The sequence below is a fragment of the Saccoglossus kowalevskii genome, chromosome 17 (genome assembly GCF_978046115.1).
Source record: "Saccoglossus kowalevskii chromosome 17, keSacKowa6.1, whole genome shotgun sequence".
NCBI lineage: Eukaryota > Metazoa > Hemichordata > Enteropneusta > Harrimaniidae > Saccoglossus > Saccoglossus kowalevskii.
This window is the reverse complement of record NC_140657.1, coordinates 14,156,024-14,171,562: the sequence shown is the minus strand read 5'-3', so window position 1 is coordinate 14,171,562 and position 15,539 is coordinate 14,156,024. Positions and strand designations below refer to the sequence as shown.

The 15,539-nt window shown below is 33.0% G+C and overlaps 1 protein-coding gene across 2 annotated transcripts in view; it reads left to right on the top strand.

Moving 5' to 3' along the window:
• LOC100329084 (GABA b receptor) overlaps positions 1-13,682 on the top strand; it is a 138,412-nt gene extending 124,730 nt beyond the window's left edge. The window contains exons 13-18 of one of the 2 annotated variants that reach the window (XM_085491758.1): positions 173-217; positions 5,468-5,669; positions 6,886-7,013; positions 8,000-8,128; positions 8,788-8,925; positions 9,865-13,682. In XM_085491758.1, the coding sequence (XP_085347884.1) occupies positions 173-217; positions 5,468-5,669; positions 6,886-7,013; positions 8,000-8,128; positions 8,788-8,925; positions 9,865-10,125 (903 nt within the window). In that variant the 3' untranslated portion in view covers positions 10,126-13,682. The remainder of the gene's footprint in view (positions 1-172; positions 218-5,467; positions 5,670-6,885; positions 7,014-7,999; positions 8,129-8,787; positions 8,926-9,864) is intronic. The other variant, NM_001171227.1, reaches the window with a different exon arrangement.
• The last annotated feature ends 1,857 nt before the right edge of the window (positions 13,683-15,539 follow it).

The following is a 15,539-nucleotide window of genomic DNA, read 5'->3' as shown; positions in this document are numbered from 1 at the left end:
TTACAGTTACTGACTGCCAAGTTGTATCAGTGACTGAGAAATATAATTGACAAATTTTTATGCCATTGTGATTCTTAGAATGCATGTATCCAGTTTTACTATCGGAGTAGTGACCTCTGATCTTGTATTTGCGATGTTTGTTTTTTAGTTAACTGTAGCTATTTATTTTCAGTGTGTTTGTAACTTGCCTTGTTCGAGAATGTTAAATCTTTGCCAGGTAGTGTTAAGTTTTTGTTCGTATTTTGTTTCCGTTTGATTCTGATTTCCTCCTTGTTTTATATTCTTCATCTCATACATAATATGGTTTGACATTGGGATTACTAAAACATCTTTTTTTCATTAATTTCTGTCATCTCAGGTAATCGTTTTTGATATTTCAACTCCTCAATCATGCCATTTGCTGAATAGTGCTTTCATTCTCTCTGCTTTCCACTGATAACTCTGTACACCGCTCTTTTAGTGAGCACGGGTGTCAATCACAAATCTAAATAGAGGGCGCTGTTTGGAATTCAGATTTCTTCAATACTGTAAAAGGTTTAATTATTCACTGGGTTTTAATTTTGCTTATTTCACTGACTGGAAAATGTGCGAAATTAAAACGCACTGAATATGTCAAATTGAGCATAGGACACATTATCTAAATGATAAAACTGTGAATTTAAAACCCACTGAATATGCCTGAATTGATAAATCAGCTAAATTTAAACCCAGTGAAAATTAGTCATTTTAAAGTACATAGAGGGTGGGGGTGGGGGGTCATCCATATTATAAAACCTGGTTATTTTTTTGTTTTTAAAAAAAAAAGTTAATTTCATGAATATCACAGCGAGTTATCCTGATTTAAGATATCTGAGATAAAAGTGTAAACAAATATTTACATATACTGTAGTTAGTCATGAAAGAAATTTCGTTTGGATTTTTGTTGGTCAGTTTTGGCTCAGAAAAAAACAAACATGTTCCTTCTTATTGCACACGTGAGTTAAAAATACTTTTTTTTTGTCGTAATTTTTGAATAATCAAAAGATATTCTCAAATACGCTTGTGTGCTGGTTGTTTGGTACGCATCATAATTACTACACATGCATAATTAAGTGGTTTTGGTTATAATACTAAGTATAATAAATGATGTTTTTATGATGAATCATAATTCGATTTGGTCTCCAATATGGAGTTTCAAACAACAATATATGTTTTTATCCGTAGTGTATCAATAACAAGACGTGTGCATGTTCTTAACTAATACTGACAAAATAAGATATTTGAAGCAAATTTTGATGCTAAAACTAATTCCTTGAACCAGAATTGACATTTTTCCTTAAAAATTCCTAGCAAAGTAATCTGCTATTCATCCTTTTTCAAATAGTTTATATCGTGACTTCTCATCACGGCATTGTGGCGTGCATGAACTTTGAACTTTTATATCTTATTTTATTGCCAATACTGCAGTTTGCTACTTAAAGTTGTTTCATACATTTCACATCAGGTTTTTTTATGATGTATCGGCACGATTGACAGAAAGGCAGACGTACTCTATTTCACAATGCTACGATATTCAGATTTTAATGACTATAATAAACGTCCAATTACCATTACAATAATCATGTTGCACCGGGTTTATTCATAAAGCATAAACTTAGTTTAAAGTAGCGAAGGAAGCATTTTCTTTTGAATAACGTTGATGATTATCGTATGAAACACGGTTCACTAATGGATTCTGCGTGTGACGGACAGCTCTATCCTTGGCCCCCTGTATATTTACATTAATTGTATCGCTACAAGTGTTTTATCACAAACTGAGTAGCAATTGCAAACCATTGAAGCGTCTCATTCAGCTGTTCTAAGTTGATGACAGTACCCTCTTCTTATCTCCATGTTTAAATATTTAAATGCATTTTAGAATCAGATTTCTGTGGTTTCCATTTATTCACATTATATGCCATGTTTCCATCAGTTACATTCAGCTCTTTTTTTACAAATCGTATTTTGTTGGAACTTGTGTGCAGATTACCTATTAACCTTTTCACCACCAGACTTTCTCACCCAATTCATTCTGCATTTTTTTGTTGTATTCTTCAATATTTCAGGAAATGAACCCTAATTTTGGAGTCAATTAGTATTTTTTACTCTAAAAATTTGGCTATTTTTGTCCAAATTTCTGAAGGAAGTGCAGGCTATAAACAGGACTATTTTGTGAATTTGTGATGAAAAGAGGTAACTGGTGGTGAATAAGTTAACTGCTTTCATAATTATGTTCGCAAGTGTCACATGTTTATAACTGACATTCATCATATTTCGTCTTCGCAAATTTTTCAAATCATCAAAATCATAAAAAAAAACAATTTTAGTGCAAAACTTTAGAAGTATACATGTTGGCGTCACAAAATAAATGTTTCTGGTAAAATTGTTTTGTAAAAACATTTTTGCTAAAATATTTGACAACGCACAAATTTCGTAGGTTTAATCAATTTGTGAACAGAGGGCGCTGTGCAGTGGCGATATAAGTGGAATACTTTATTTCCGTTTGGAATTTATTTTCGCTGAAGGGATGATTCAGTGAAAATAAAATCCAGCGAATATACTTTTTTTCTTATATTTCACATGTAACTCATCAAAAATCAGTGAAAATAAATTCCATACAAAACACTCTAAAAAAGCTTTTCAGCGAAAATGAATTCAAGCTATAATAAAGTATTCTACAGTGAGTGAAATAAAAGATTATAACTCACAATTAGGTAGTGTGCACATTAACAAATAATATTTTTTAGGTCTTGCAATGTTGTGTCTGATTAAGTAATAATCAAAAACTAGTGATAAATATTTAATTATTTGGTGTTATTAGTGTTGACTTAGAAATGCCATTCAAATCATTAGAATATAAAAAGGGGTATTAAGTATAGTAATATTTTTGGTGCAAATATTTTTTTGTTTAAATAAAGAGTAACATAAACTATAACTTTTTTTTTTAAATAAACCACTGACAAAATTGTGAGTAACCTAACCTAACCCGCTCTCCTTTTGCCATTGCTGCTCACAATCAGCCCAACCCAATCCCTCTCCCCTCACAATCAGCCCAACCCACTCCCTCTCCCCTCACAATATGTCCAACCTATTCCCTCTCCCCTCACAATCAGCCCAACCCACTCCCTCTCCCCTCACAATCAGCCCAACCCACTCCCTCTCCCCGCACAATATGCCCAACCCATTCCCTCTCCCCTCACAATCAGCCTAACCCATTCCCTCACAATCAGCCCAACCCACTCCGTCTCCACTCATAATCAGCCCAACCCACTCCTTCTCCACTCACAATCAGCCTAACCCCCATTCCCTTACAATCAGCCCAACCCACTCCCTCTCCACTCATAATCAGCCTAACCCATTCCCTCTCCCCTCACAATGAGCCCAACCCACTCCCTCTCCCCTCACAATATGCCCAACCCACTCCCTCTCCCCTCACAATTAGCCCAATCCACTCCCTCCCCTCACAATCAGCCCAACCCACTCCCTCTCCACTCACAATCAGCCCAACCCACTCCCTCTCCACTCACAATCAGCCCAACCCACTCCCTCTCCACTCACAATCAGCCCAACCCATTCCCTCTCTCCTCACAATCAGCCCAACCCACTCCCTCTCCACTCACAATCAGTCTCTCACTACCACTTAACCTCCATTCCCTATCCCACATGGAGCCATGCAGCCACTGGTCCTACCACACTGCCATTTCAACCCACCTTACTTGGTACATTCCTTCTGTTATTTCAAAATTACTGTTCATAGACTAAACTCATATTTTTTTCTTCTTTAGCTGCAGCTAATCTACGTAATTCACACACAATACAGCTAATTATAAGCTCTTTAATTTTAAGAATAATCCTTGTATTATATTTTGGCAACACCAATGTTATTTCATCCTCATGAATGTCCCTGATTTAACAGCTTTCATTCAAAATGGCTGCCATTTTGGGCTTCAACACTGCAGGGATAATATAATTATAATCTTTTGATAGAATCGTGAGTTCAGTGACCCATTTTTATTTTTCTCATTTTCAAATCTCACATAATTAGATGTCAAAAAAAAGGGTTACCGAAAAAAAAAAAAATTAGGTGAAATTTATTGGAATAACGAACAGCTATAGGTGAAAACACTTGCTTCATCATACATTATAACTTGGTTAGAGCGCCCTCTTTGGATGATTTTGAACTATTTTATTTGTACAATCATGATTGTGATTGGCCAGCTTTGAATGTGATCACATGATGCAATGCATCCAATCATTTGAATCATTCCATAATTCGTAATGTACCGTAGATATATTAACAAATTAAAATGTTCAATCATATTTTTTTTAGATATTTTATATTCAAGTTAGCTTTTGAAAAGTCATGGTCTGGTTTTCTGTTTCTTTCATGCTTCAAATTCACTTTTTATTTTTTTATCTAATCATAATCATATTTTATTAATCTCATAAATTAAGTGTTTGATTTTCAAGTTTTGTTTAATAGTTGTGTTTAAATGTTACCTATAGAGGGCACTGTTACCACATACATGTATAACAATTAAAATACTTGAATATTAATCTGATGTAGCAACATTTCGAACACAAATTTTGATTTCACTGGCCTTTTTTCTTTTCCTTTTTTTAGTTAATTTTAAACCAACATGAACTTGAACTTACCCAAATTGTGGTGGTATGAAATGCTGTTCACAGAATATTTTTGATTGTAACAAAGTTTGATCAAGACCTGTTGAAAATCGTTTATAAGGTTCAAAATAAACAGACATTAGAAATGTACCTCAAAATTGGCAAAATATTGCAGCATTAAAAACAGTCAAAGGGTAAGAGAGGCTTTGTCATCAGAATTACACCCATGCATAGGCACACACAACAATAAATGTTTACATATTAACCTTTTCACCACCAGATTTTCCAAATTTTTCGTCACTTTTTACTTATATTTTTCAATATTTCTAGAAAAGAACCCTAATTTTCAAGCTAACAGACAAAATTTGAGTCAATTTTCATTTTTGACGCAAAAAATTTGGCTATTTTTATCTCAATCCGCTGTAGGAAAGTGCAGACTATAAAAGGGACTATTTTGTGAATTTGTGATGAAAAAATGGAACTGGTGGTGAAAAGGTTAATTTATAGTAAGCAGTTCTGCTCAAAGTCATTTGCACATTCATAAGCAAGCTTGTAAATTCCATGATTGTGTCAAACTTGGTCATAGTTCATGGTTTTGCTGAGATGATGAAGCACTTTTGAAACTATTGACAATGTTCATATTTATTGTATTTGAATGAACTGTATATAGTGCACATAATACAGGAGAAGAGGAGGACACTAATAGTGGAATGCACACAGGTGCAGTTCTGACAACAGTGCTTTTTTTAAAGGATTGATTCTGTCTTCGTCTGCTTGTCCGCGTCGTTCACTATTTATTTATCTTTTATTCAATGTCTTTTTACAGGAAGTTGAAGATTGGCATTTGTATATAGTTGTAGTTATTTTTATACTGGTAGACGTGGTCATCTGCTCTGTGTGGACTGTTCTTGATCCGCAGTATAGGTCAATCCAGGAGCTACAGAAAATAGAACCAGTCGGGAAAGAAGACGTGGAAATTTTACCTCTCTTAGAATACTGTGATTCACGTCAAAGTGCTGTCTGGTTAGGTGAGGTCAAAGGTCGATAATGTTGAAGAGCATTATTTTACATTACATGAATTCTTTATTGCAGCAAGAATTATGATTGCCAAAAACTACAATTTATGTATATTTTTGTAAAATTTACACATTCTCAAATGAATGAAACAATATATTTACAAAACTATCAACGAAGTTAACGTTTTTTCGCAAATCAAATTTTTTTTTTTAAAAAAACAAAACAAGAAGAAATTAAAAAACACAAAAAAATGTTGAAAAATACAAAAAAAATGTGCAACATAATGCACAAAATTTATGCCGGAGAAAATATTGTGTTTAAAAAGGTAATTCTGAGTGCTAGTATTTGGGCAGTTTTCAAAATAGAGAGTAGTCAAGACGATTTTTTAGTGGGATTTATGAAAATCAGATTCATTGCTAAAAATAAGTAACAAGAAAAATGCATATATTAACTTTTTTTGTCTTTTTTTTGAATATTTTTTTCAAAGCATCCTACTTATCTGTGGCTAAATAACATTACATTCTTATTGTTCAAACTGTTATGAATGAAATTCATTCAATTTTGATATATATTTCATGATGAACATCCAAATTATTTCTAAATCGTCGCCCTCTAATGTGATAAGCTGATTTGTCAATATGTATATCATTTGGTAAGTTACGAAGTACTGTAAATTTCATGGAATTTGTTACATTTGATACATCAGAAAAATTGTTGTAATAACTTAACAAATTACATAACTAAATCTTTTCTCTAACAAGTATTATTTATTTATCATTATTATTATTATGAAAAGTCATTTTATTTTGTAGGTACATGAATGTGACCTGTAAGCACTGTTGTCTGGGTGACATTTTGTAAACTTTATTATTAAATAATAATTCAGAATTTATGGAATGTATCCTAAATAAATAAATCATCAATTACAATTACTGTTTTGTTTACTTTATAAAATTCCTCTGTGTTATTGAAAACATACACACTACACATGGAAACTGAACACTTTTGCAAAACAGTACACCTCATATAAACTGAACACCTGTCTCCTGAACATCTCTTTTAACTGAACACCTTCACTGTATACTCTCACTCGTTTTAGGGATTGGTTTAGACAGATTTTGTCATATTTATAAAATGATTATTCCACGAAAGTCATCATAATGAAACAGCTGCAGTTTTTTATAATTTATTGAAATAATTTTTTGTCTTATATTTTTTTTACATCAGGTGTGATATTTGGTGCTAAGGGTCTTCTACTTATATTTGGTCTCTTCCTTGCTTACGAAACACGTAACATGTCGGTGAAGGAACTCAACGATTCTAGATTTGTTGGTATGAGTATTTATAATGTAGTGGTAAGTATTTGTAATTTATGAATACGCCTTCCAAAAAGTAGTCCCTTCTAGCTACGAAAATGTAAGCGATGTCATTTAAATCTGTGTGTGAAATTGTTTGTGATTTGGAATATAATATTACCGGTAAGTCTTCAAAACCACAGATGGAAACAAAGTTATGAAAAAAAAAAAATGTCTCTTTACTTGTTTTGTATTCCAAAATGGGGGCCATCTTGTGAAAAAATTCAAAGAGGCTCCTGTATGAAATAATGGCTGATTGTTTCTGTTTGATTGGGAGATATGGATATTGCTTATTTTCAAAAGTTGACTGGAAACATTTTTAGGTCTACTTTCTCACTATCATCCCTTCTTTATGCCCGTTTCAATCTGTAATTTATGACAGCTAAGATTGTTCTTACTTTCTCAATATTTCCTATTATTAAGTCCTGTTATTTGAATATACTACCCACAATGCTTTAAAATCATTGTTTCTGCATTCCATATATGGATGTAATTTGCATAATACATTGCCATATCACATGATTTTTTTCAACCAATCACTACCTAAAATGACATAATTATACACCTTAGATACAAGTCCAGATTACCAGTTACACCTAGTCAATCTATTTTGCCAATGTGTTCTGTTTTTGAAGATACTGTATTTACTCTATTAGTAGCGCATGCGCATAAATTACAGATATTGTTCTATGATCTTAATAAGTGATATTTTAATGAAAAATAAGTAATATATAGCCTTATGTAATTTTTTATTCATATGCATTTCTATTAGAGATATGTGCTTCTAATAGAGCAATAAGGTATTCATGAAATTTTGCAGATCGGGAAATCTGGTTTCTATGCGATGTATAGCTCTATACGGTCAACTTTGTCAATAGAAAATTACTGAACCTGTATACTAGTTTTTTTTTTCACAAACAACATTGCATGAATAATTAATTAATTAATACAATTGACTGATTATGGTTTATTGATGTGTCTTCTAGGTGTTATGTATCATAACAGCTCCAGTCACGTTGATAATACGGACACAGCAGAACGCAACATTTGCCTTTGTATCATTAGCTATAATCTTCTGCTGTGTTGTTACACTAGTACTTATATTCATTCCTAAGGTAAGTTTTTCACACACACCATTTTGATCTCGCCTGTATCAACAATGATTTTACTAAAAGGCAAAATGACTGCTGTGACCATGAACACTTAAAACTACAGATGTTGTCTAAAAAATAATTAATCATATTGATATCTCGAAGAGAAAAGTATGGAAGTAAAAATGTTGGTTGTCGTCCCTGTCATTGTCGTCTGCGTTGTTAACATCTTTTCTTGTGCTAACAAGTAAATAATGACATATGGAACAGAAATGTTATGCTTATAAAAAACTTTTTTTCAAATAATCATTATGGTCATAAATGTATAGGCAAACTTTTTTTATGTTTTGCATGCATGTGTGTACACAGGGACTGGTTGCTAAGAGACGGTTGTTTGCAGCTGCAGATAAAGAGTGTTATTTACTTCTGTTGTATTTACATATGTGTTTCTGTTAAAAAAAACAACTTTTGGGGCAATGTTGTCACTGGCGCTTTTGAGCTAGTACAGTCACATGCTGGTCGGCATCAATGTAAGCATATAATGTCACAGTGCGAAGACATATACCAGGGGCATGTTTGTCTGATTGCTACTTATGCGAATTAGGCTGCGTCACATCAAGATAAATATACTTCTAGTTGTTGATAGTCGTCAAATAGATCAAATCTGAAATCTTCTCTTGCAGGTTGTAGAAATTAAGCGTAATCCTCGTGGGTGCGACAATAGTACGCTGACCGGTGCCGCGATGCCAACCAAGGAAGACGAGGAGCGGCAGCAGAGGTTAGCAACTGAAAATGAAGATATTAAAAAACAAATAGCAGAGGTGAGACAATGTTTCTTTTCAGAAAACGTATCATCTCACTCCTATATTTATCTGTCTAAAATGGGACTAAGATTTAAATATCGTGTCACAGTTAAATTTTATTCATACGCTTGCAAGAAACAAGATATGAATGTTAATTGTATGTGCATGAATGAGGGCGCCCTCTCAGAACCATCACCCACCACCCTTTGTCGAATCAAAGCCTTCTTTTACTCGCTTACATGTTCTATTATTAGAGAAAATATTAAAAGTAAAGCTCCAATAGATGTCCACATAAACTGAGTAATCCATTTATTGTAATTATAGTATACCGACTTATTCTGATCATACATAAACATAAGCATTACTATAATCTTTGATTTGAAAATCTGAGATGATATCTTTGGAATATATTTTATTTGACATTTTTTATTGCACAAAGTTGATAAATGTGAACAAAAAATGTCTGTCGTTGAAGATGTTATAAGTTTGTTATTGCATTGTTATGCTAATGAAACACACAGTGACATACTATAGCTAAATATTTGTTGTATTGTTATGCTAATATAGATACAAAATAACTAAACTGTTATTGTATTATTATGCTAATGTAGATACAAAATAACTAAACTGTTATTGTATTATTATGCTAATGTAGATACAAAATAACTAAAATGTTATTGTATTATTATGCTAATGTAGATACAAAATAACTAAACTGTTATTGTATTATTATGCTAATGTAGATACAAAATAACTAAACTGTTATTGTATTATTATGCTAATGTAGATACAAAATAACTAAACTGTTATTGTATTATTATGCTAATGTAGATACAAAATAACTAAACTGTTATTGTATTATTATGCTAATGTAGACACACAATAGCTAAATATTTGTTGTATTGTTATGCTAATGAAATGCACAATAGCTAAATATTTGTTGTATGTTCATTGCAGCGGGAAGGACGAATAAGAGAACTGAACAACCTTTTATCAACAAGAATGCAGAACAAACCGAGCAGTTCGTTACATCTCCGAGCTCCGTCACCTGAACGCTCACGCCATAGTCTGGGAGCGACGCTAACCCCACCAGTAGACGTAGTGGAGGACAGCGCTATTGTCGTCACCTCAACATCAATTTCAGTGCCTGTCACGATTAATAGAAGTTATCGTAACTCGGCGGGTTCTGACGAGGAGTTTTCCGAGTCCTATATATAGATGCAAAGAAGAGGCACAACGAACACAAACAATGTATCAAAAGAAGTTAGACAAAAATATAATAGTGTAATACAAGAATCTAACTTATAGCCCAAACTTTTATTATTTATATCAAAATATTTTAATATTATTTTATATACTCATTTAACTTTTTAGAAAAGTAAGTATATGAATATGTTAGTATGATTTTTTTCCTAAGAAAATGAAATAAAAAAAAAAAACTTTCTGTATGTTTTTGTCTTGCAGTTCTCAATATTGTTTTGTTTTTCTGTGATCTGTTTTCTGCATCTACATATATAGGACTAATTACTTGACAACAGAATCTTTGCAGTCTTCTCAATAGGTGATTTTCCGAACAATTGCGAGATCTCGCGAGATGCATGAAAGACGCGCATCGAACGTCTGCCGCAAAAATCGAACGATTTGATTTTGGACTAGAATTTCTTTATTTCGCAGCTTACATTGACCGGCCAATCTTCGACAGAGGAATATTGCTTCCGAATACCCTCACTTAATCGAAATTGCCTGTCATCAAATGTGGACAGCACATTATTAAGCATGGAAATGTTCCCGAAATACTTTCGCGTTTGTCGAATCTCACGCGATGTTTGACGCGACTACGACGCTATGACCTTTGTTTGTCCTGTTTTTACGTTCGATTTCACGCATAACGCGTGATTCTCGCAGTGTACGGAAAATGGTCTATTTTTGCTTTATAATACATTTACAAATTGTTGTCTTTAAGCAACTTGTATAACTGCGTAACAAAAAAAAAGTGTTGTTCTATGGATTTATCTAATTGCATACTTCATTTCTTACACCTGATGGCTGTAATATTTGTGTAAACTGTTGTTTCTGTTTGTTATTGTGTTTGTGTCGTCATTATCATTGTCAACTTTTGTCACCTTCTTCAAAATCTGCTTTCCATTAAGAAAATTTAAAATTGTTGATCAAAATTTGTAAACAATAACATGTTCTGTCTGTCTGGTCCAAATTTTTATTAAAATTTGCGAAATTACAACAAATTTTGAACATTTGCACAATTTTGGGCTGGAACGAATTCTACATATGATCTGCCCCAAATTATTTTAGGGGGGGGGCTGTTCAGCTTCTTGCTGTTTTCAAATACTGTGATCTGCATAACCAGTAATATAATTTTGTGAGATATGACATTTTTCGAGCAAGTCAAAATTTCATAATACATGTAGTTCTTTAGGCAGAACAGTGACTTTCATGAACTTTAGTTATTACAAGTGCTATCAAATCACGAAGACTGTCAAATCACAATCAAATCGCAAAAACTGTTAAATCACAGATACTATCAAATCACAAATGCTCTCAAATCACAAACTCTGTCAAGTTACAAACACTATCAAAAACATTCAAATCACAAAGACTGTCAAACAATCAAATCACAGACCGTCAAATCAAAAACACTATCAAATCACAAAGACTGTCAAACCACAAACACTATCGAATCACAAGCACTGTCAAATTACTGTCAAATCACAAACACTATCACATAACAATCAAATCACAAACACTGTCACGTAACAATCAAACCACAAACACTGTCACGTAACAATCAAACCACAAACACTAACAAATCACTAACACTATCAAATTACTATCAAATCACAACCACAACCACAATTTAGCCGTTTACCCTTGTGTCCCAGTACATGATTCTTGACAGAATTCAGTTCAGTTTAAAGCACAGTATTCACTCTCACTGAGATATCAGACTGTTGAACGACAAACGTTGAGTTTTCAAACCTGGACGTGTCTCTCATAACTCGGTACAAACTCACAGAATGCATGGTTAGCGGACTTCAAAATATCTCTGTGACTTGTTCCATTTCACTGATTTATGCGAGACATGCAGTAGTTTGTCGTATCAGGACGTGATTTGACATCTCAGAGTTTGTGAATTGGAGAGGCACAGGTTATTTTCATAGAACAAGACTTTTTTTTAGTTTGCATTTGTTTTCCTACTCTTATTTGAGTCTCACAAGGGAGATGTTTGGGCCTCATGAGGAAGTTGTTTGTATTTATTCACTTTTGTTTTTAACAGGAGGTGGGGGGGTCACATTTTTACCTCGTGCTTATCATCATTGATAAAAGTCAAGGTGTATGAAAGAAAATGTCTGTCCTCGTTGTTGTTAATGTCGTTGACTCCGTTGTAAAACTTTTTCTTGTGGTTACAATATCTCAAAAGATTATTATCCAATTTCTTTCAAACTTTGATATTATATTTACAAGTTTGGCATCTCAGCCAAGTTCGATTATGCTTCATGTTCTGTGTATATTTTTCAAGATATTTGTTAAATTTCACTTAAAATTGTCTTCTTCTTGTGGTCAGCATAACTCAAAATTTTTTTATATGATCATCTTCAAATTTGGGAATCTTATTGATCACCATGAAATGTCAAATGCACAGTTTCGGTGTAACTAGCAAGTGTACTTTTCAAGTAATGGAGTATAATGTGGCTGAAATAAAACATATTTTGACGTGGAAATAAGTGGTCACTATGGAGATATTTATACTGCTGATAATGAGAACCCTGAACCAAATGCTAATAATTTGCTTTCCAAGATCTGTCACTTAAATAAGATATTTTGTTTTCATTATAGATGAAAAAAGTGACAAGTGTAGTTTCCCACCTTTGTCAAATCTTGCTAGGATTTTATTTTGCTTTATTTTGCTTATATATATATCAGTATATATAAAACTGCACTATTATTTGAGAACTTTTTTACAATTCATGTTATATGGTGTATGTTATATTACATTAGGATTAATACAGTACATGTAGTATTAATTGAGGAACATGTTGGCTAGTATTTTTCTTGCCATGTTTTCTCTCAATATGTTGCTGTACTATTTTTTTTTAGGAACTTTTATACAATTCATGTTAGGTTATTCTGTAAAGGAAATTGAGATTAATACAGTATATGTATTATTTGAGGAACATGAATATTAATTAATTTTTTTATATAATTGTGATGACTTTATTGTTCTTGTCCATTTTTGATGAGATTTGTTCCCACCTGAATTTTAGCCAGTATTTTTTTCATGCAAAATGTTTAGATTCATTATTGCATTGTTTTAGGACTTTTATACGCGCTTTTGCCATGCAAAGAAAGAGTGCATTTTTGTTTTGTTATTTATCCATACATTTGTTGTTTAATCTAGATTCTCAATGGATAAGGTTGTTATAGTTACGCTATGTTGTATTTATTGTTACTGACATTAAACCCTTATGAGGGCGCTGTTTATATTTATTGTTAGCATTTCTGTTTTTAGCCTCATGAGGGTGCTGTTTTACAAGGTTTCATATAAAGTGTGAACCATCAGAACTTTGGGGGGGTGTTAATTATTTTCTATCTTTACTTACTGATAGTTTTGCAGTTCCAGCATTAAACCCCATGAGGGCACTGTTTATATTTATAGTGAGAATTTCTGTTTTTGCCTTTTGAGGGTGATGCTTTACAAGGTTTTATATAATGGTGAATCATTAAAACCTGCGAGGGGTGCAAATTATTTTCTATCTCCACTTAGTTTTGGACTAGATTTATTTTCCAGGATGATGTCAGTGTGATTTTGTTTTTTTATAATTTGGTAATATTTTTTTTTCTCGGCTGGTGGAATTTTTGGAGACGAAATCCTACCGGGAAAATGACAGATTACAAATAAATCAAAAAACAATAGATAAAAATCAAATTTGAAACTAAGTAAAGAAAAGCATTTATTTGCCCTTGATTTCTAATGGTCAGTCCCTGATCTTGCCAATGGTATGTTCAAATTCAGCAGATAACTTACTTTTCTTCTGAATTTGCTGACCGTATACAAATTTGAAAACTACATTTATAAGAACCTTGTAAAAACAAAATTAGTAAGATATCAAAATTTGCAAAATATATTTCTATTAATTTCTTATACAAGAGTTGAAAACATAATCAGAAATATTATGATTGATTTTACATAAATATAATCTTATACTATTCTTCTAAAGAATGTTATCTAAAAATGATGATCTCCTACTACACTGATCACCTGACCAGCTGTAGCGAATCACAATTGTACAATTGCTCACCTGACCAGCTACATTGATCACCTGACCAGCTGTAGCGAATCACAATTGTACAATTGCTCACCTGACCAGCTACACTGATCACCTGACCAGCTGTAGCGAATCACAATTGTACAATTGCTCACCTGACCAGCTACACTGATCACCTGACCAGCTGTAGCGAATCACAATTGTACAATTGCTCACCTGACCAGCTACATTGATCACCTGATCAGCTGTAGCGAATCACAGTTGTACAATTACTCACCTGACCAGCTACATTGATCACCTGAACAGCTGTAGCGAATCACAATTGTACAATGACTCACCTGAGCAGCTACATTGATCACCTGACTGAGACTCACTATAATTTTTTTTTTGAGGAATTTAAAATCCAGGTAAACTTGTGTTCTCTGTGTTGTTGTTTAAAAATTTTGTGTACATGTACATCATAATGAAATGACATACATGGAACTGATAATCACAGAAAGCATCTAGAACTTTATCGTTTCAACTTTCATATATATCAGAGTTATGTTCCGTACATTCAACATAAAATAACATTTCAATTTTTTTAAGAAAAGTAAAAAAAAAAAAGCTGAAATCTTTGTACAGTTTAACCTGACTCGGTAAAAACAAATCTTATACAGTAGACGATAGCTTCTCAAGTTGCTGTTTTTGTTACTCTTGAAATTTTAACCAACCAATAAGCGTGAAGTTTATTAATAGTGTAAAGCCAGCCTTGTTATTTTCCTGTATTAACCTGGAGGGTCTTATTTAAATATTAGTCAATGAACACCCTAGCCTCCCTAGCCCTTGTACTTTCTATGACATAAGATTCTGATGCCTGCACTGAAATACAAATTGTCTTTGTAAATTCAACCAAATTGTATATTGTAAACAAATACTAAAATATTGTCTTCTGGACCTGTGAACTTTCACCTTTTTTAGAATGAATAAAAAAAAATGAAATATGTGTGTGCGTTTGTTATTTATGCCAACGCTGGTTCTGATACTGATTCCTTTCTCCACTGTAGGTGGCACCAGTAGTGTTTTTATCTGTGGTTTGCTTTTTACCTTGTCAATTCCGTCACAAGTCTATTACGAAGAAGGTGCCTTTGGTTAAACTAATAAGTCACGAGTAAATTCTAGCTGAGTTTGCCAACACAGTGTACTCCCATTGAAACTGTGAGAGTGTACTTTCAAGTGACTAATTAATAAACATGGTCAGCGTGATGACATCAGTTGAACACTCTGGTTCCTCTGGCCTCACTGCACACCATATCAATACAGCTTTCTGGTGGACAGCTGAACACCTAGTGGTCAGAATGGTCTTCATAC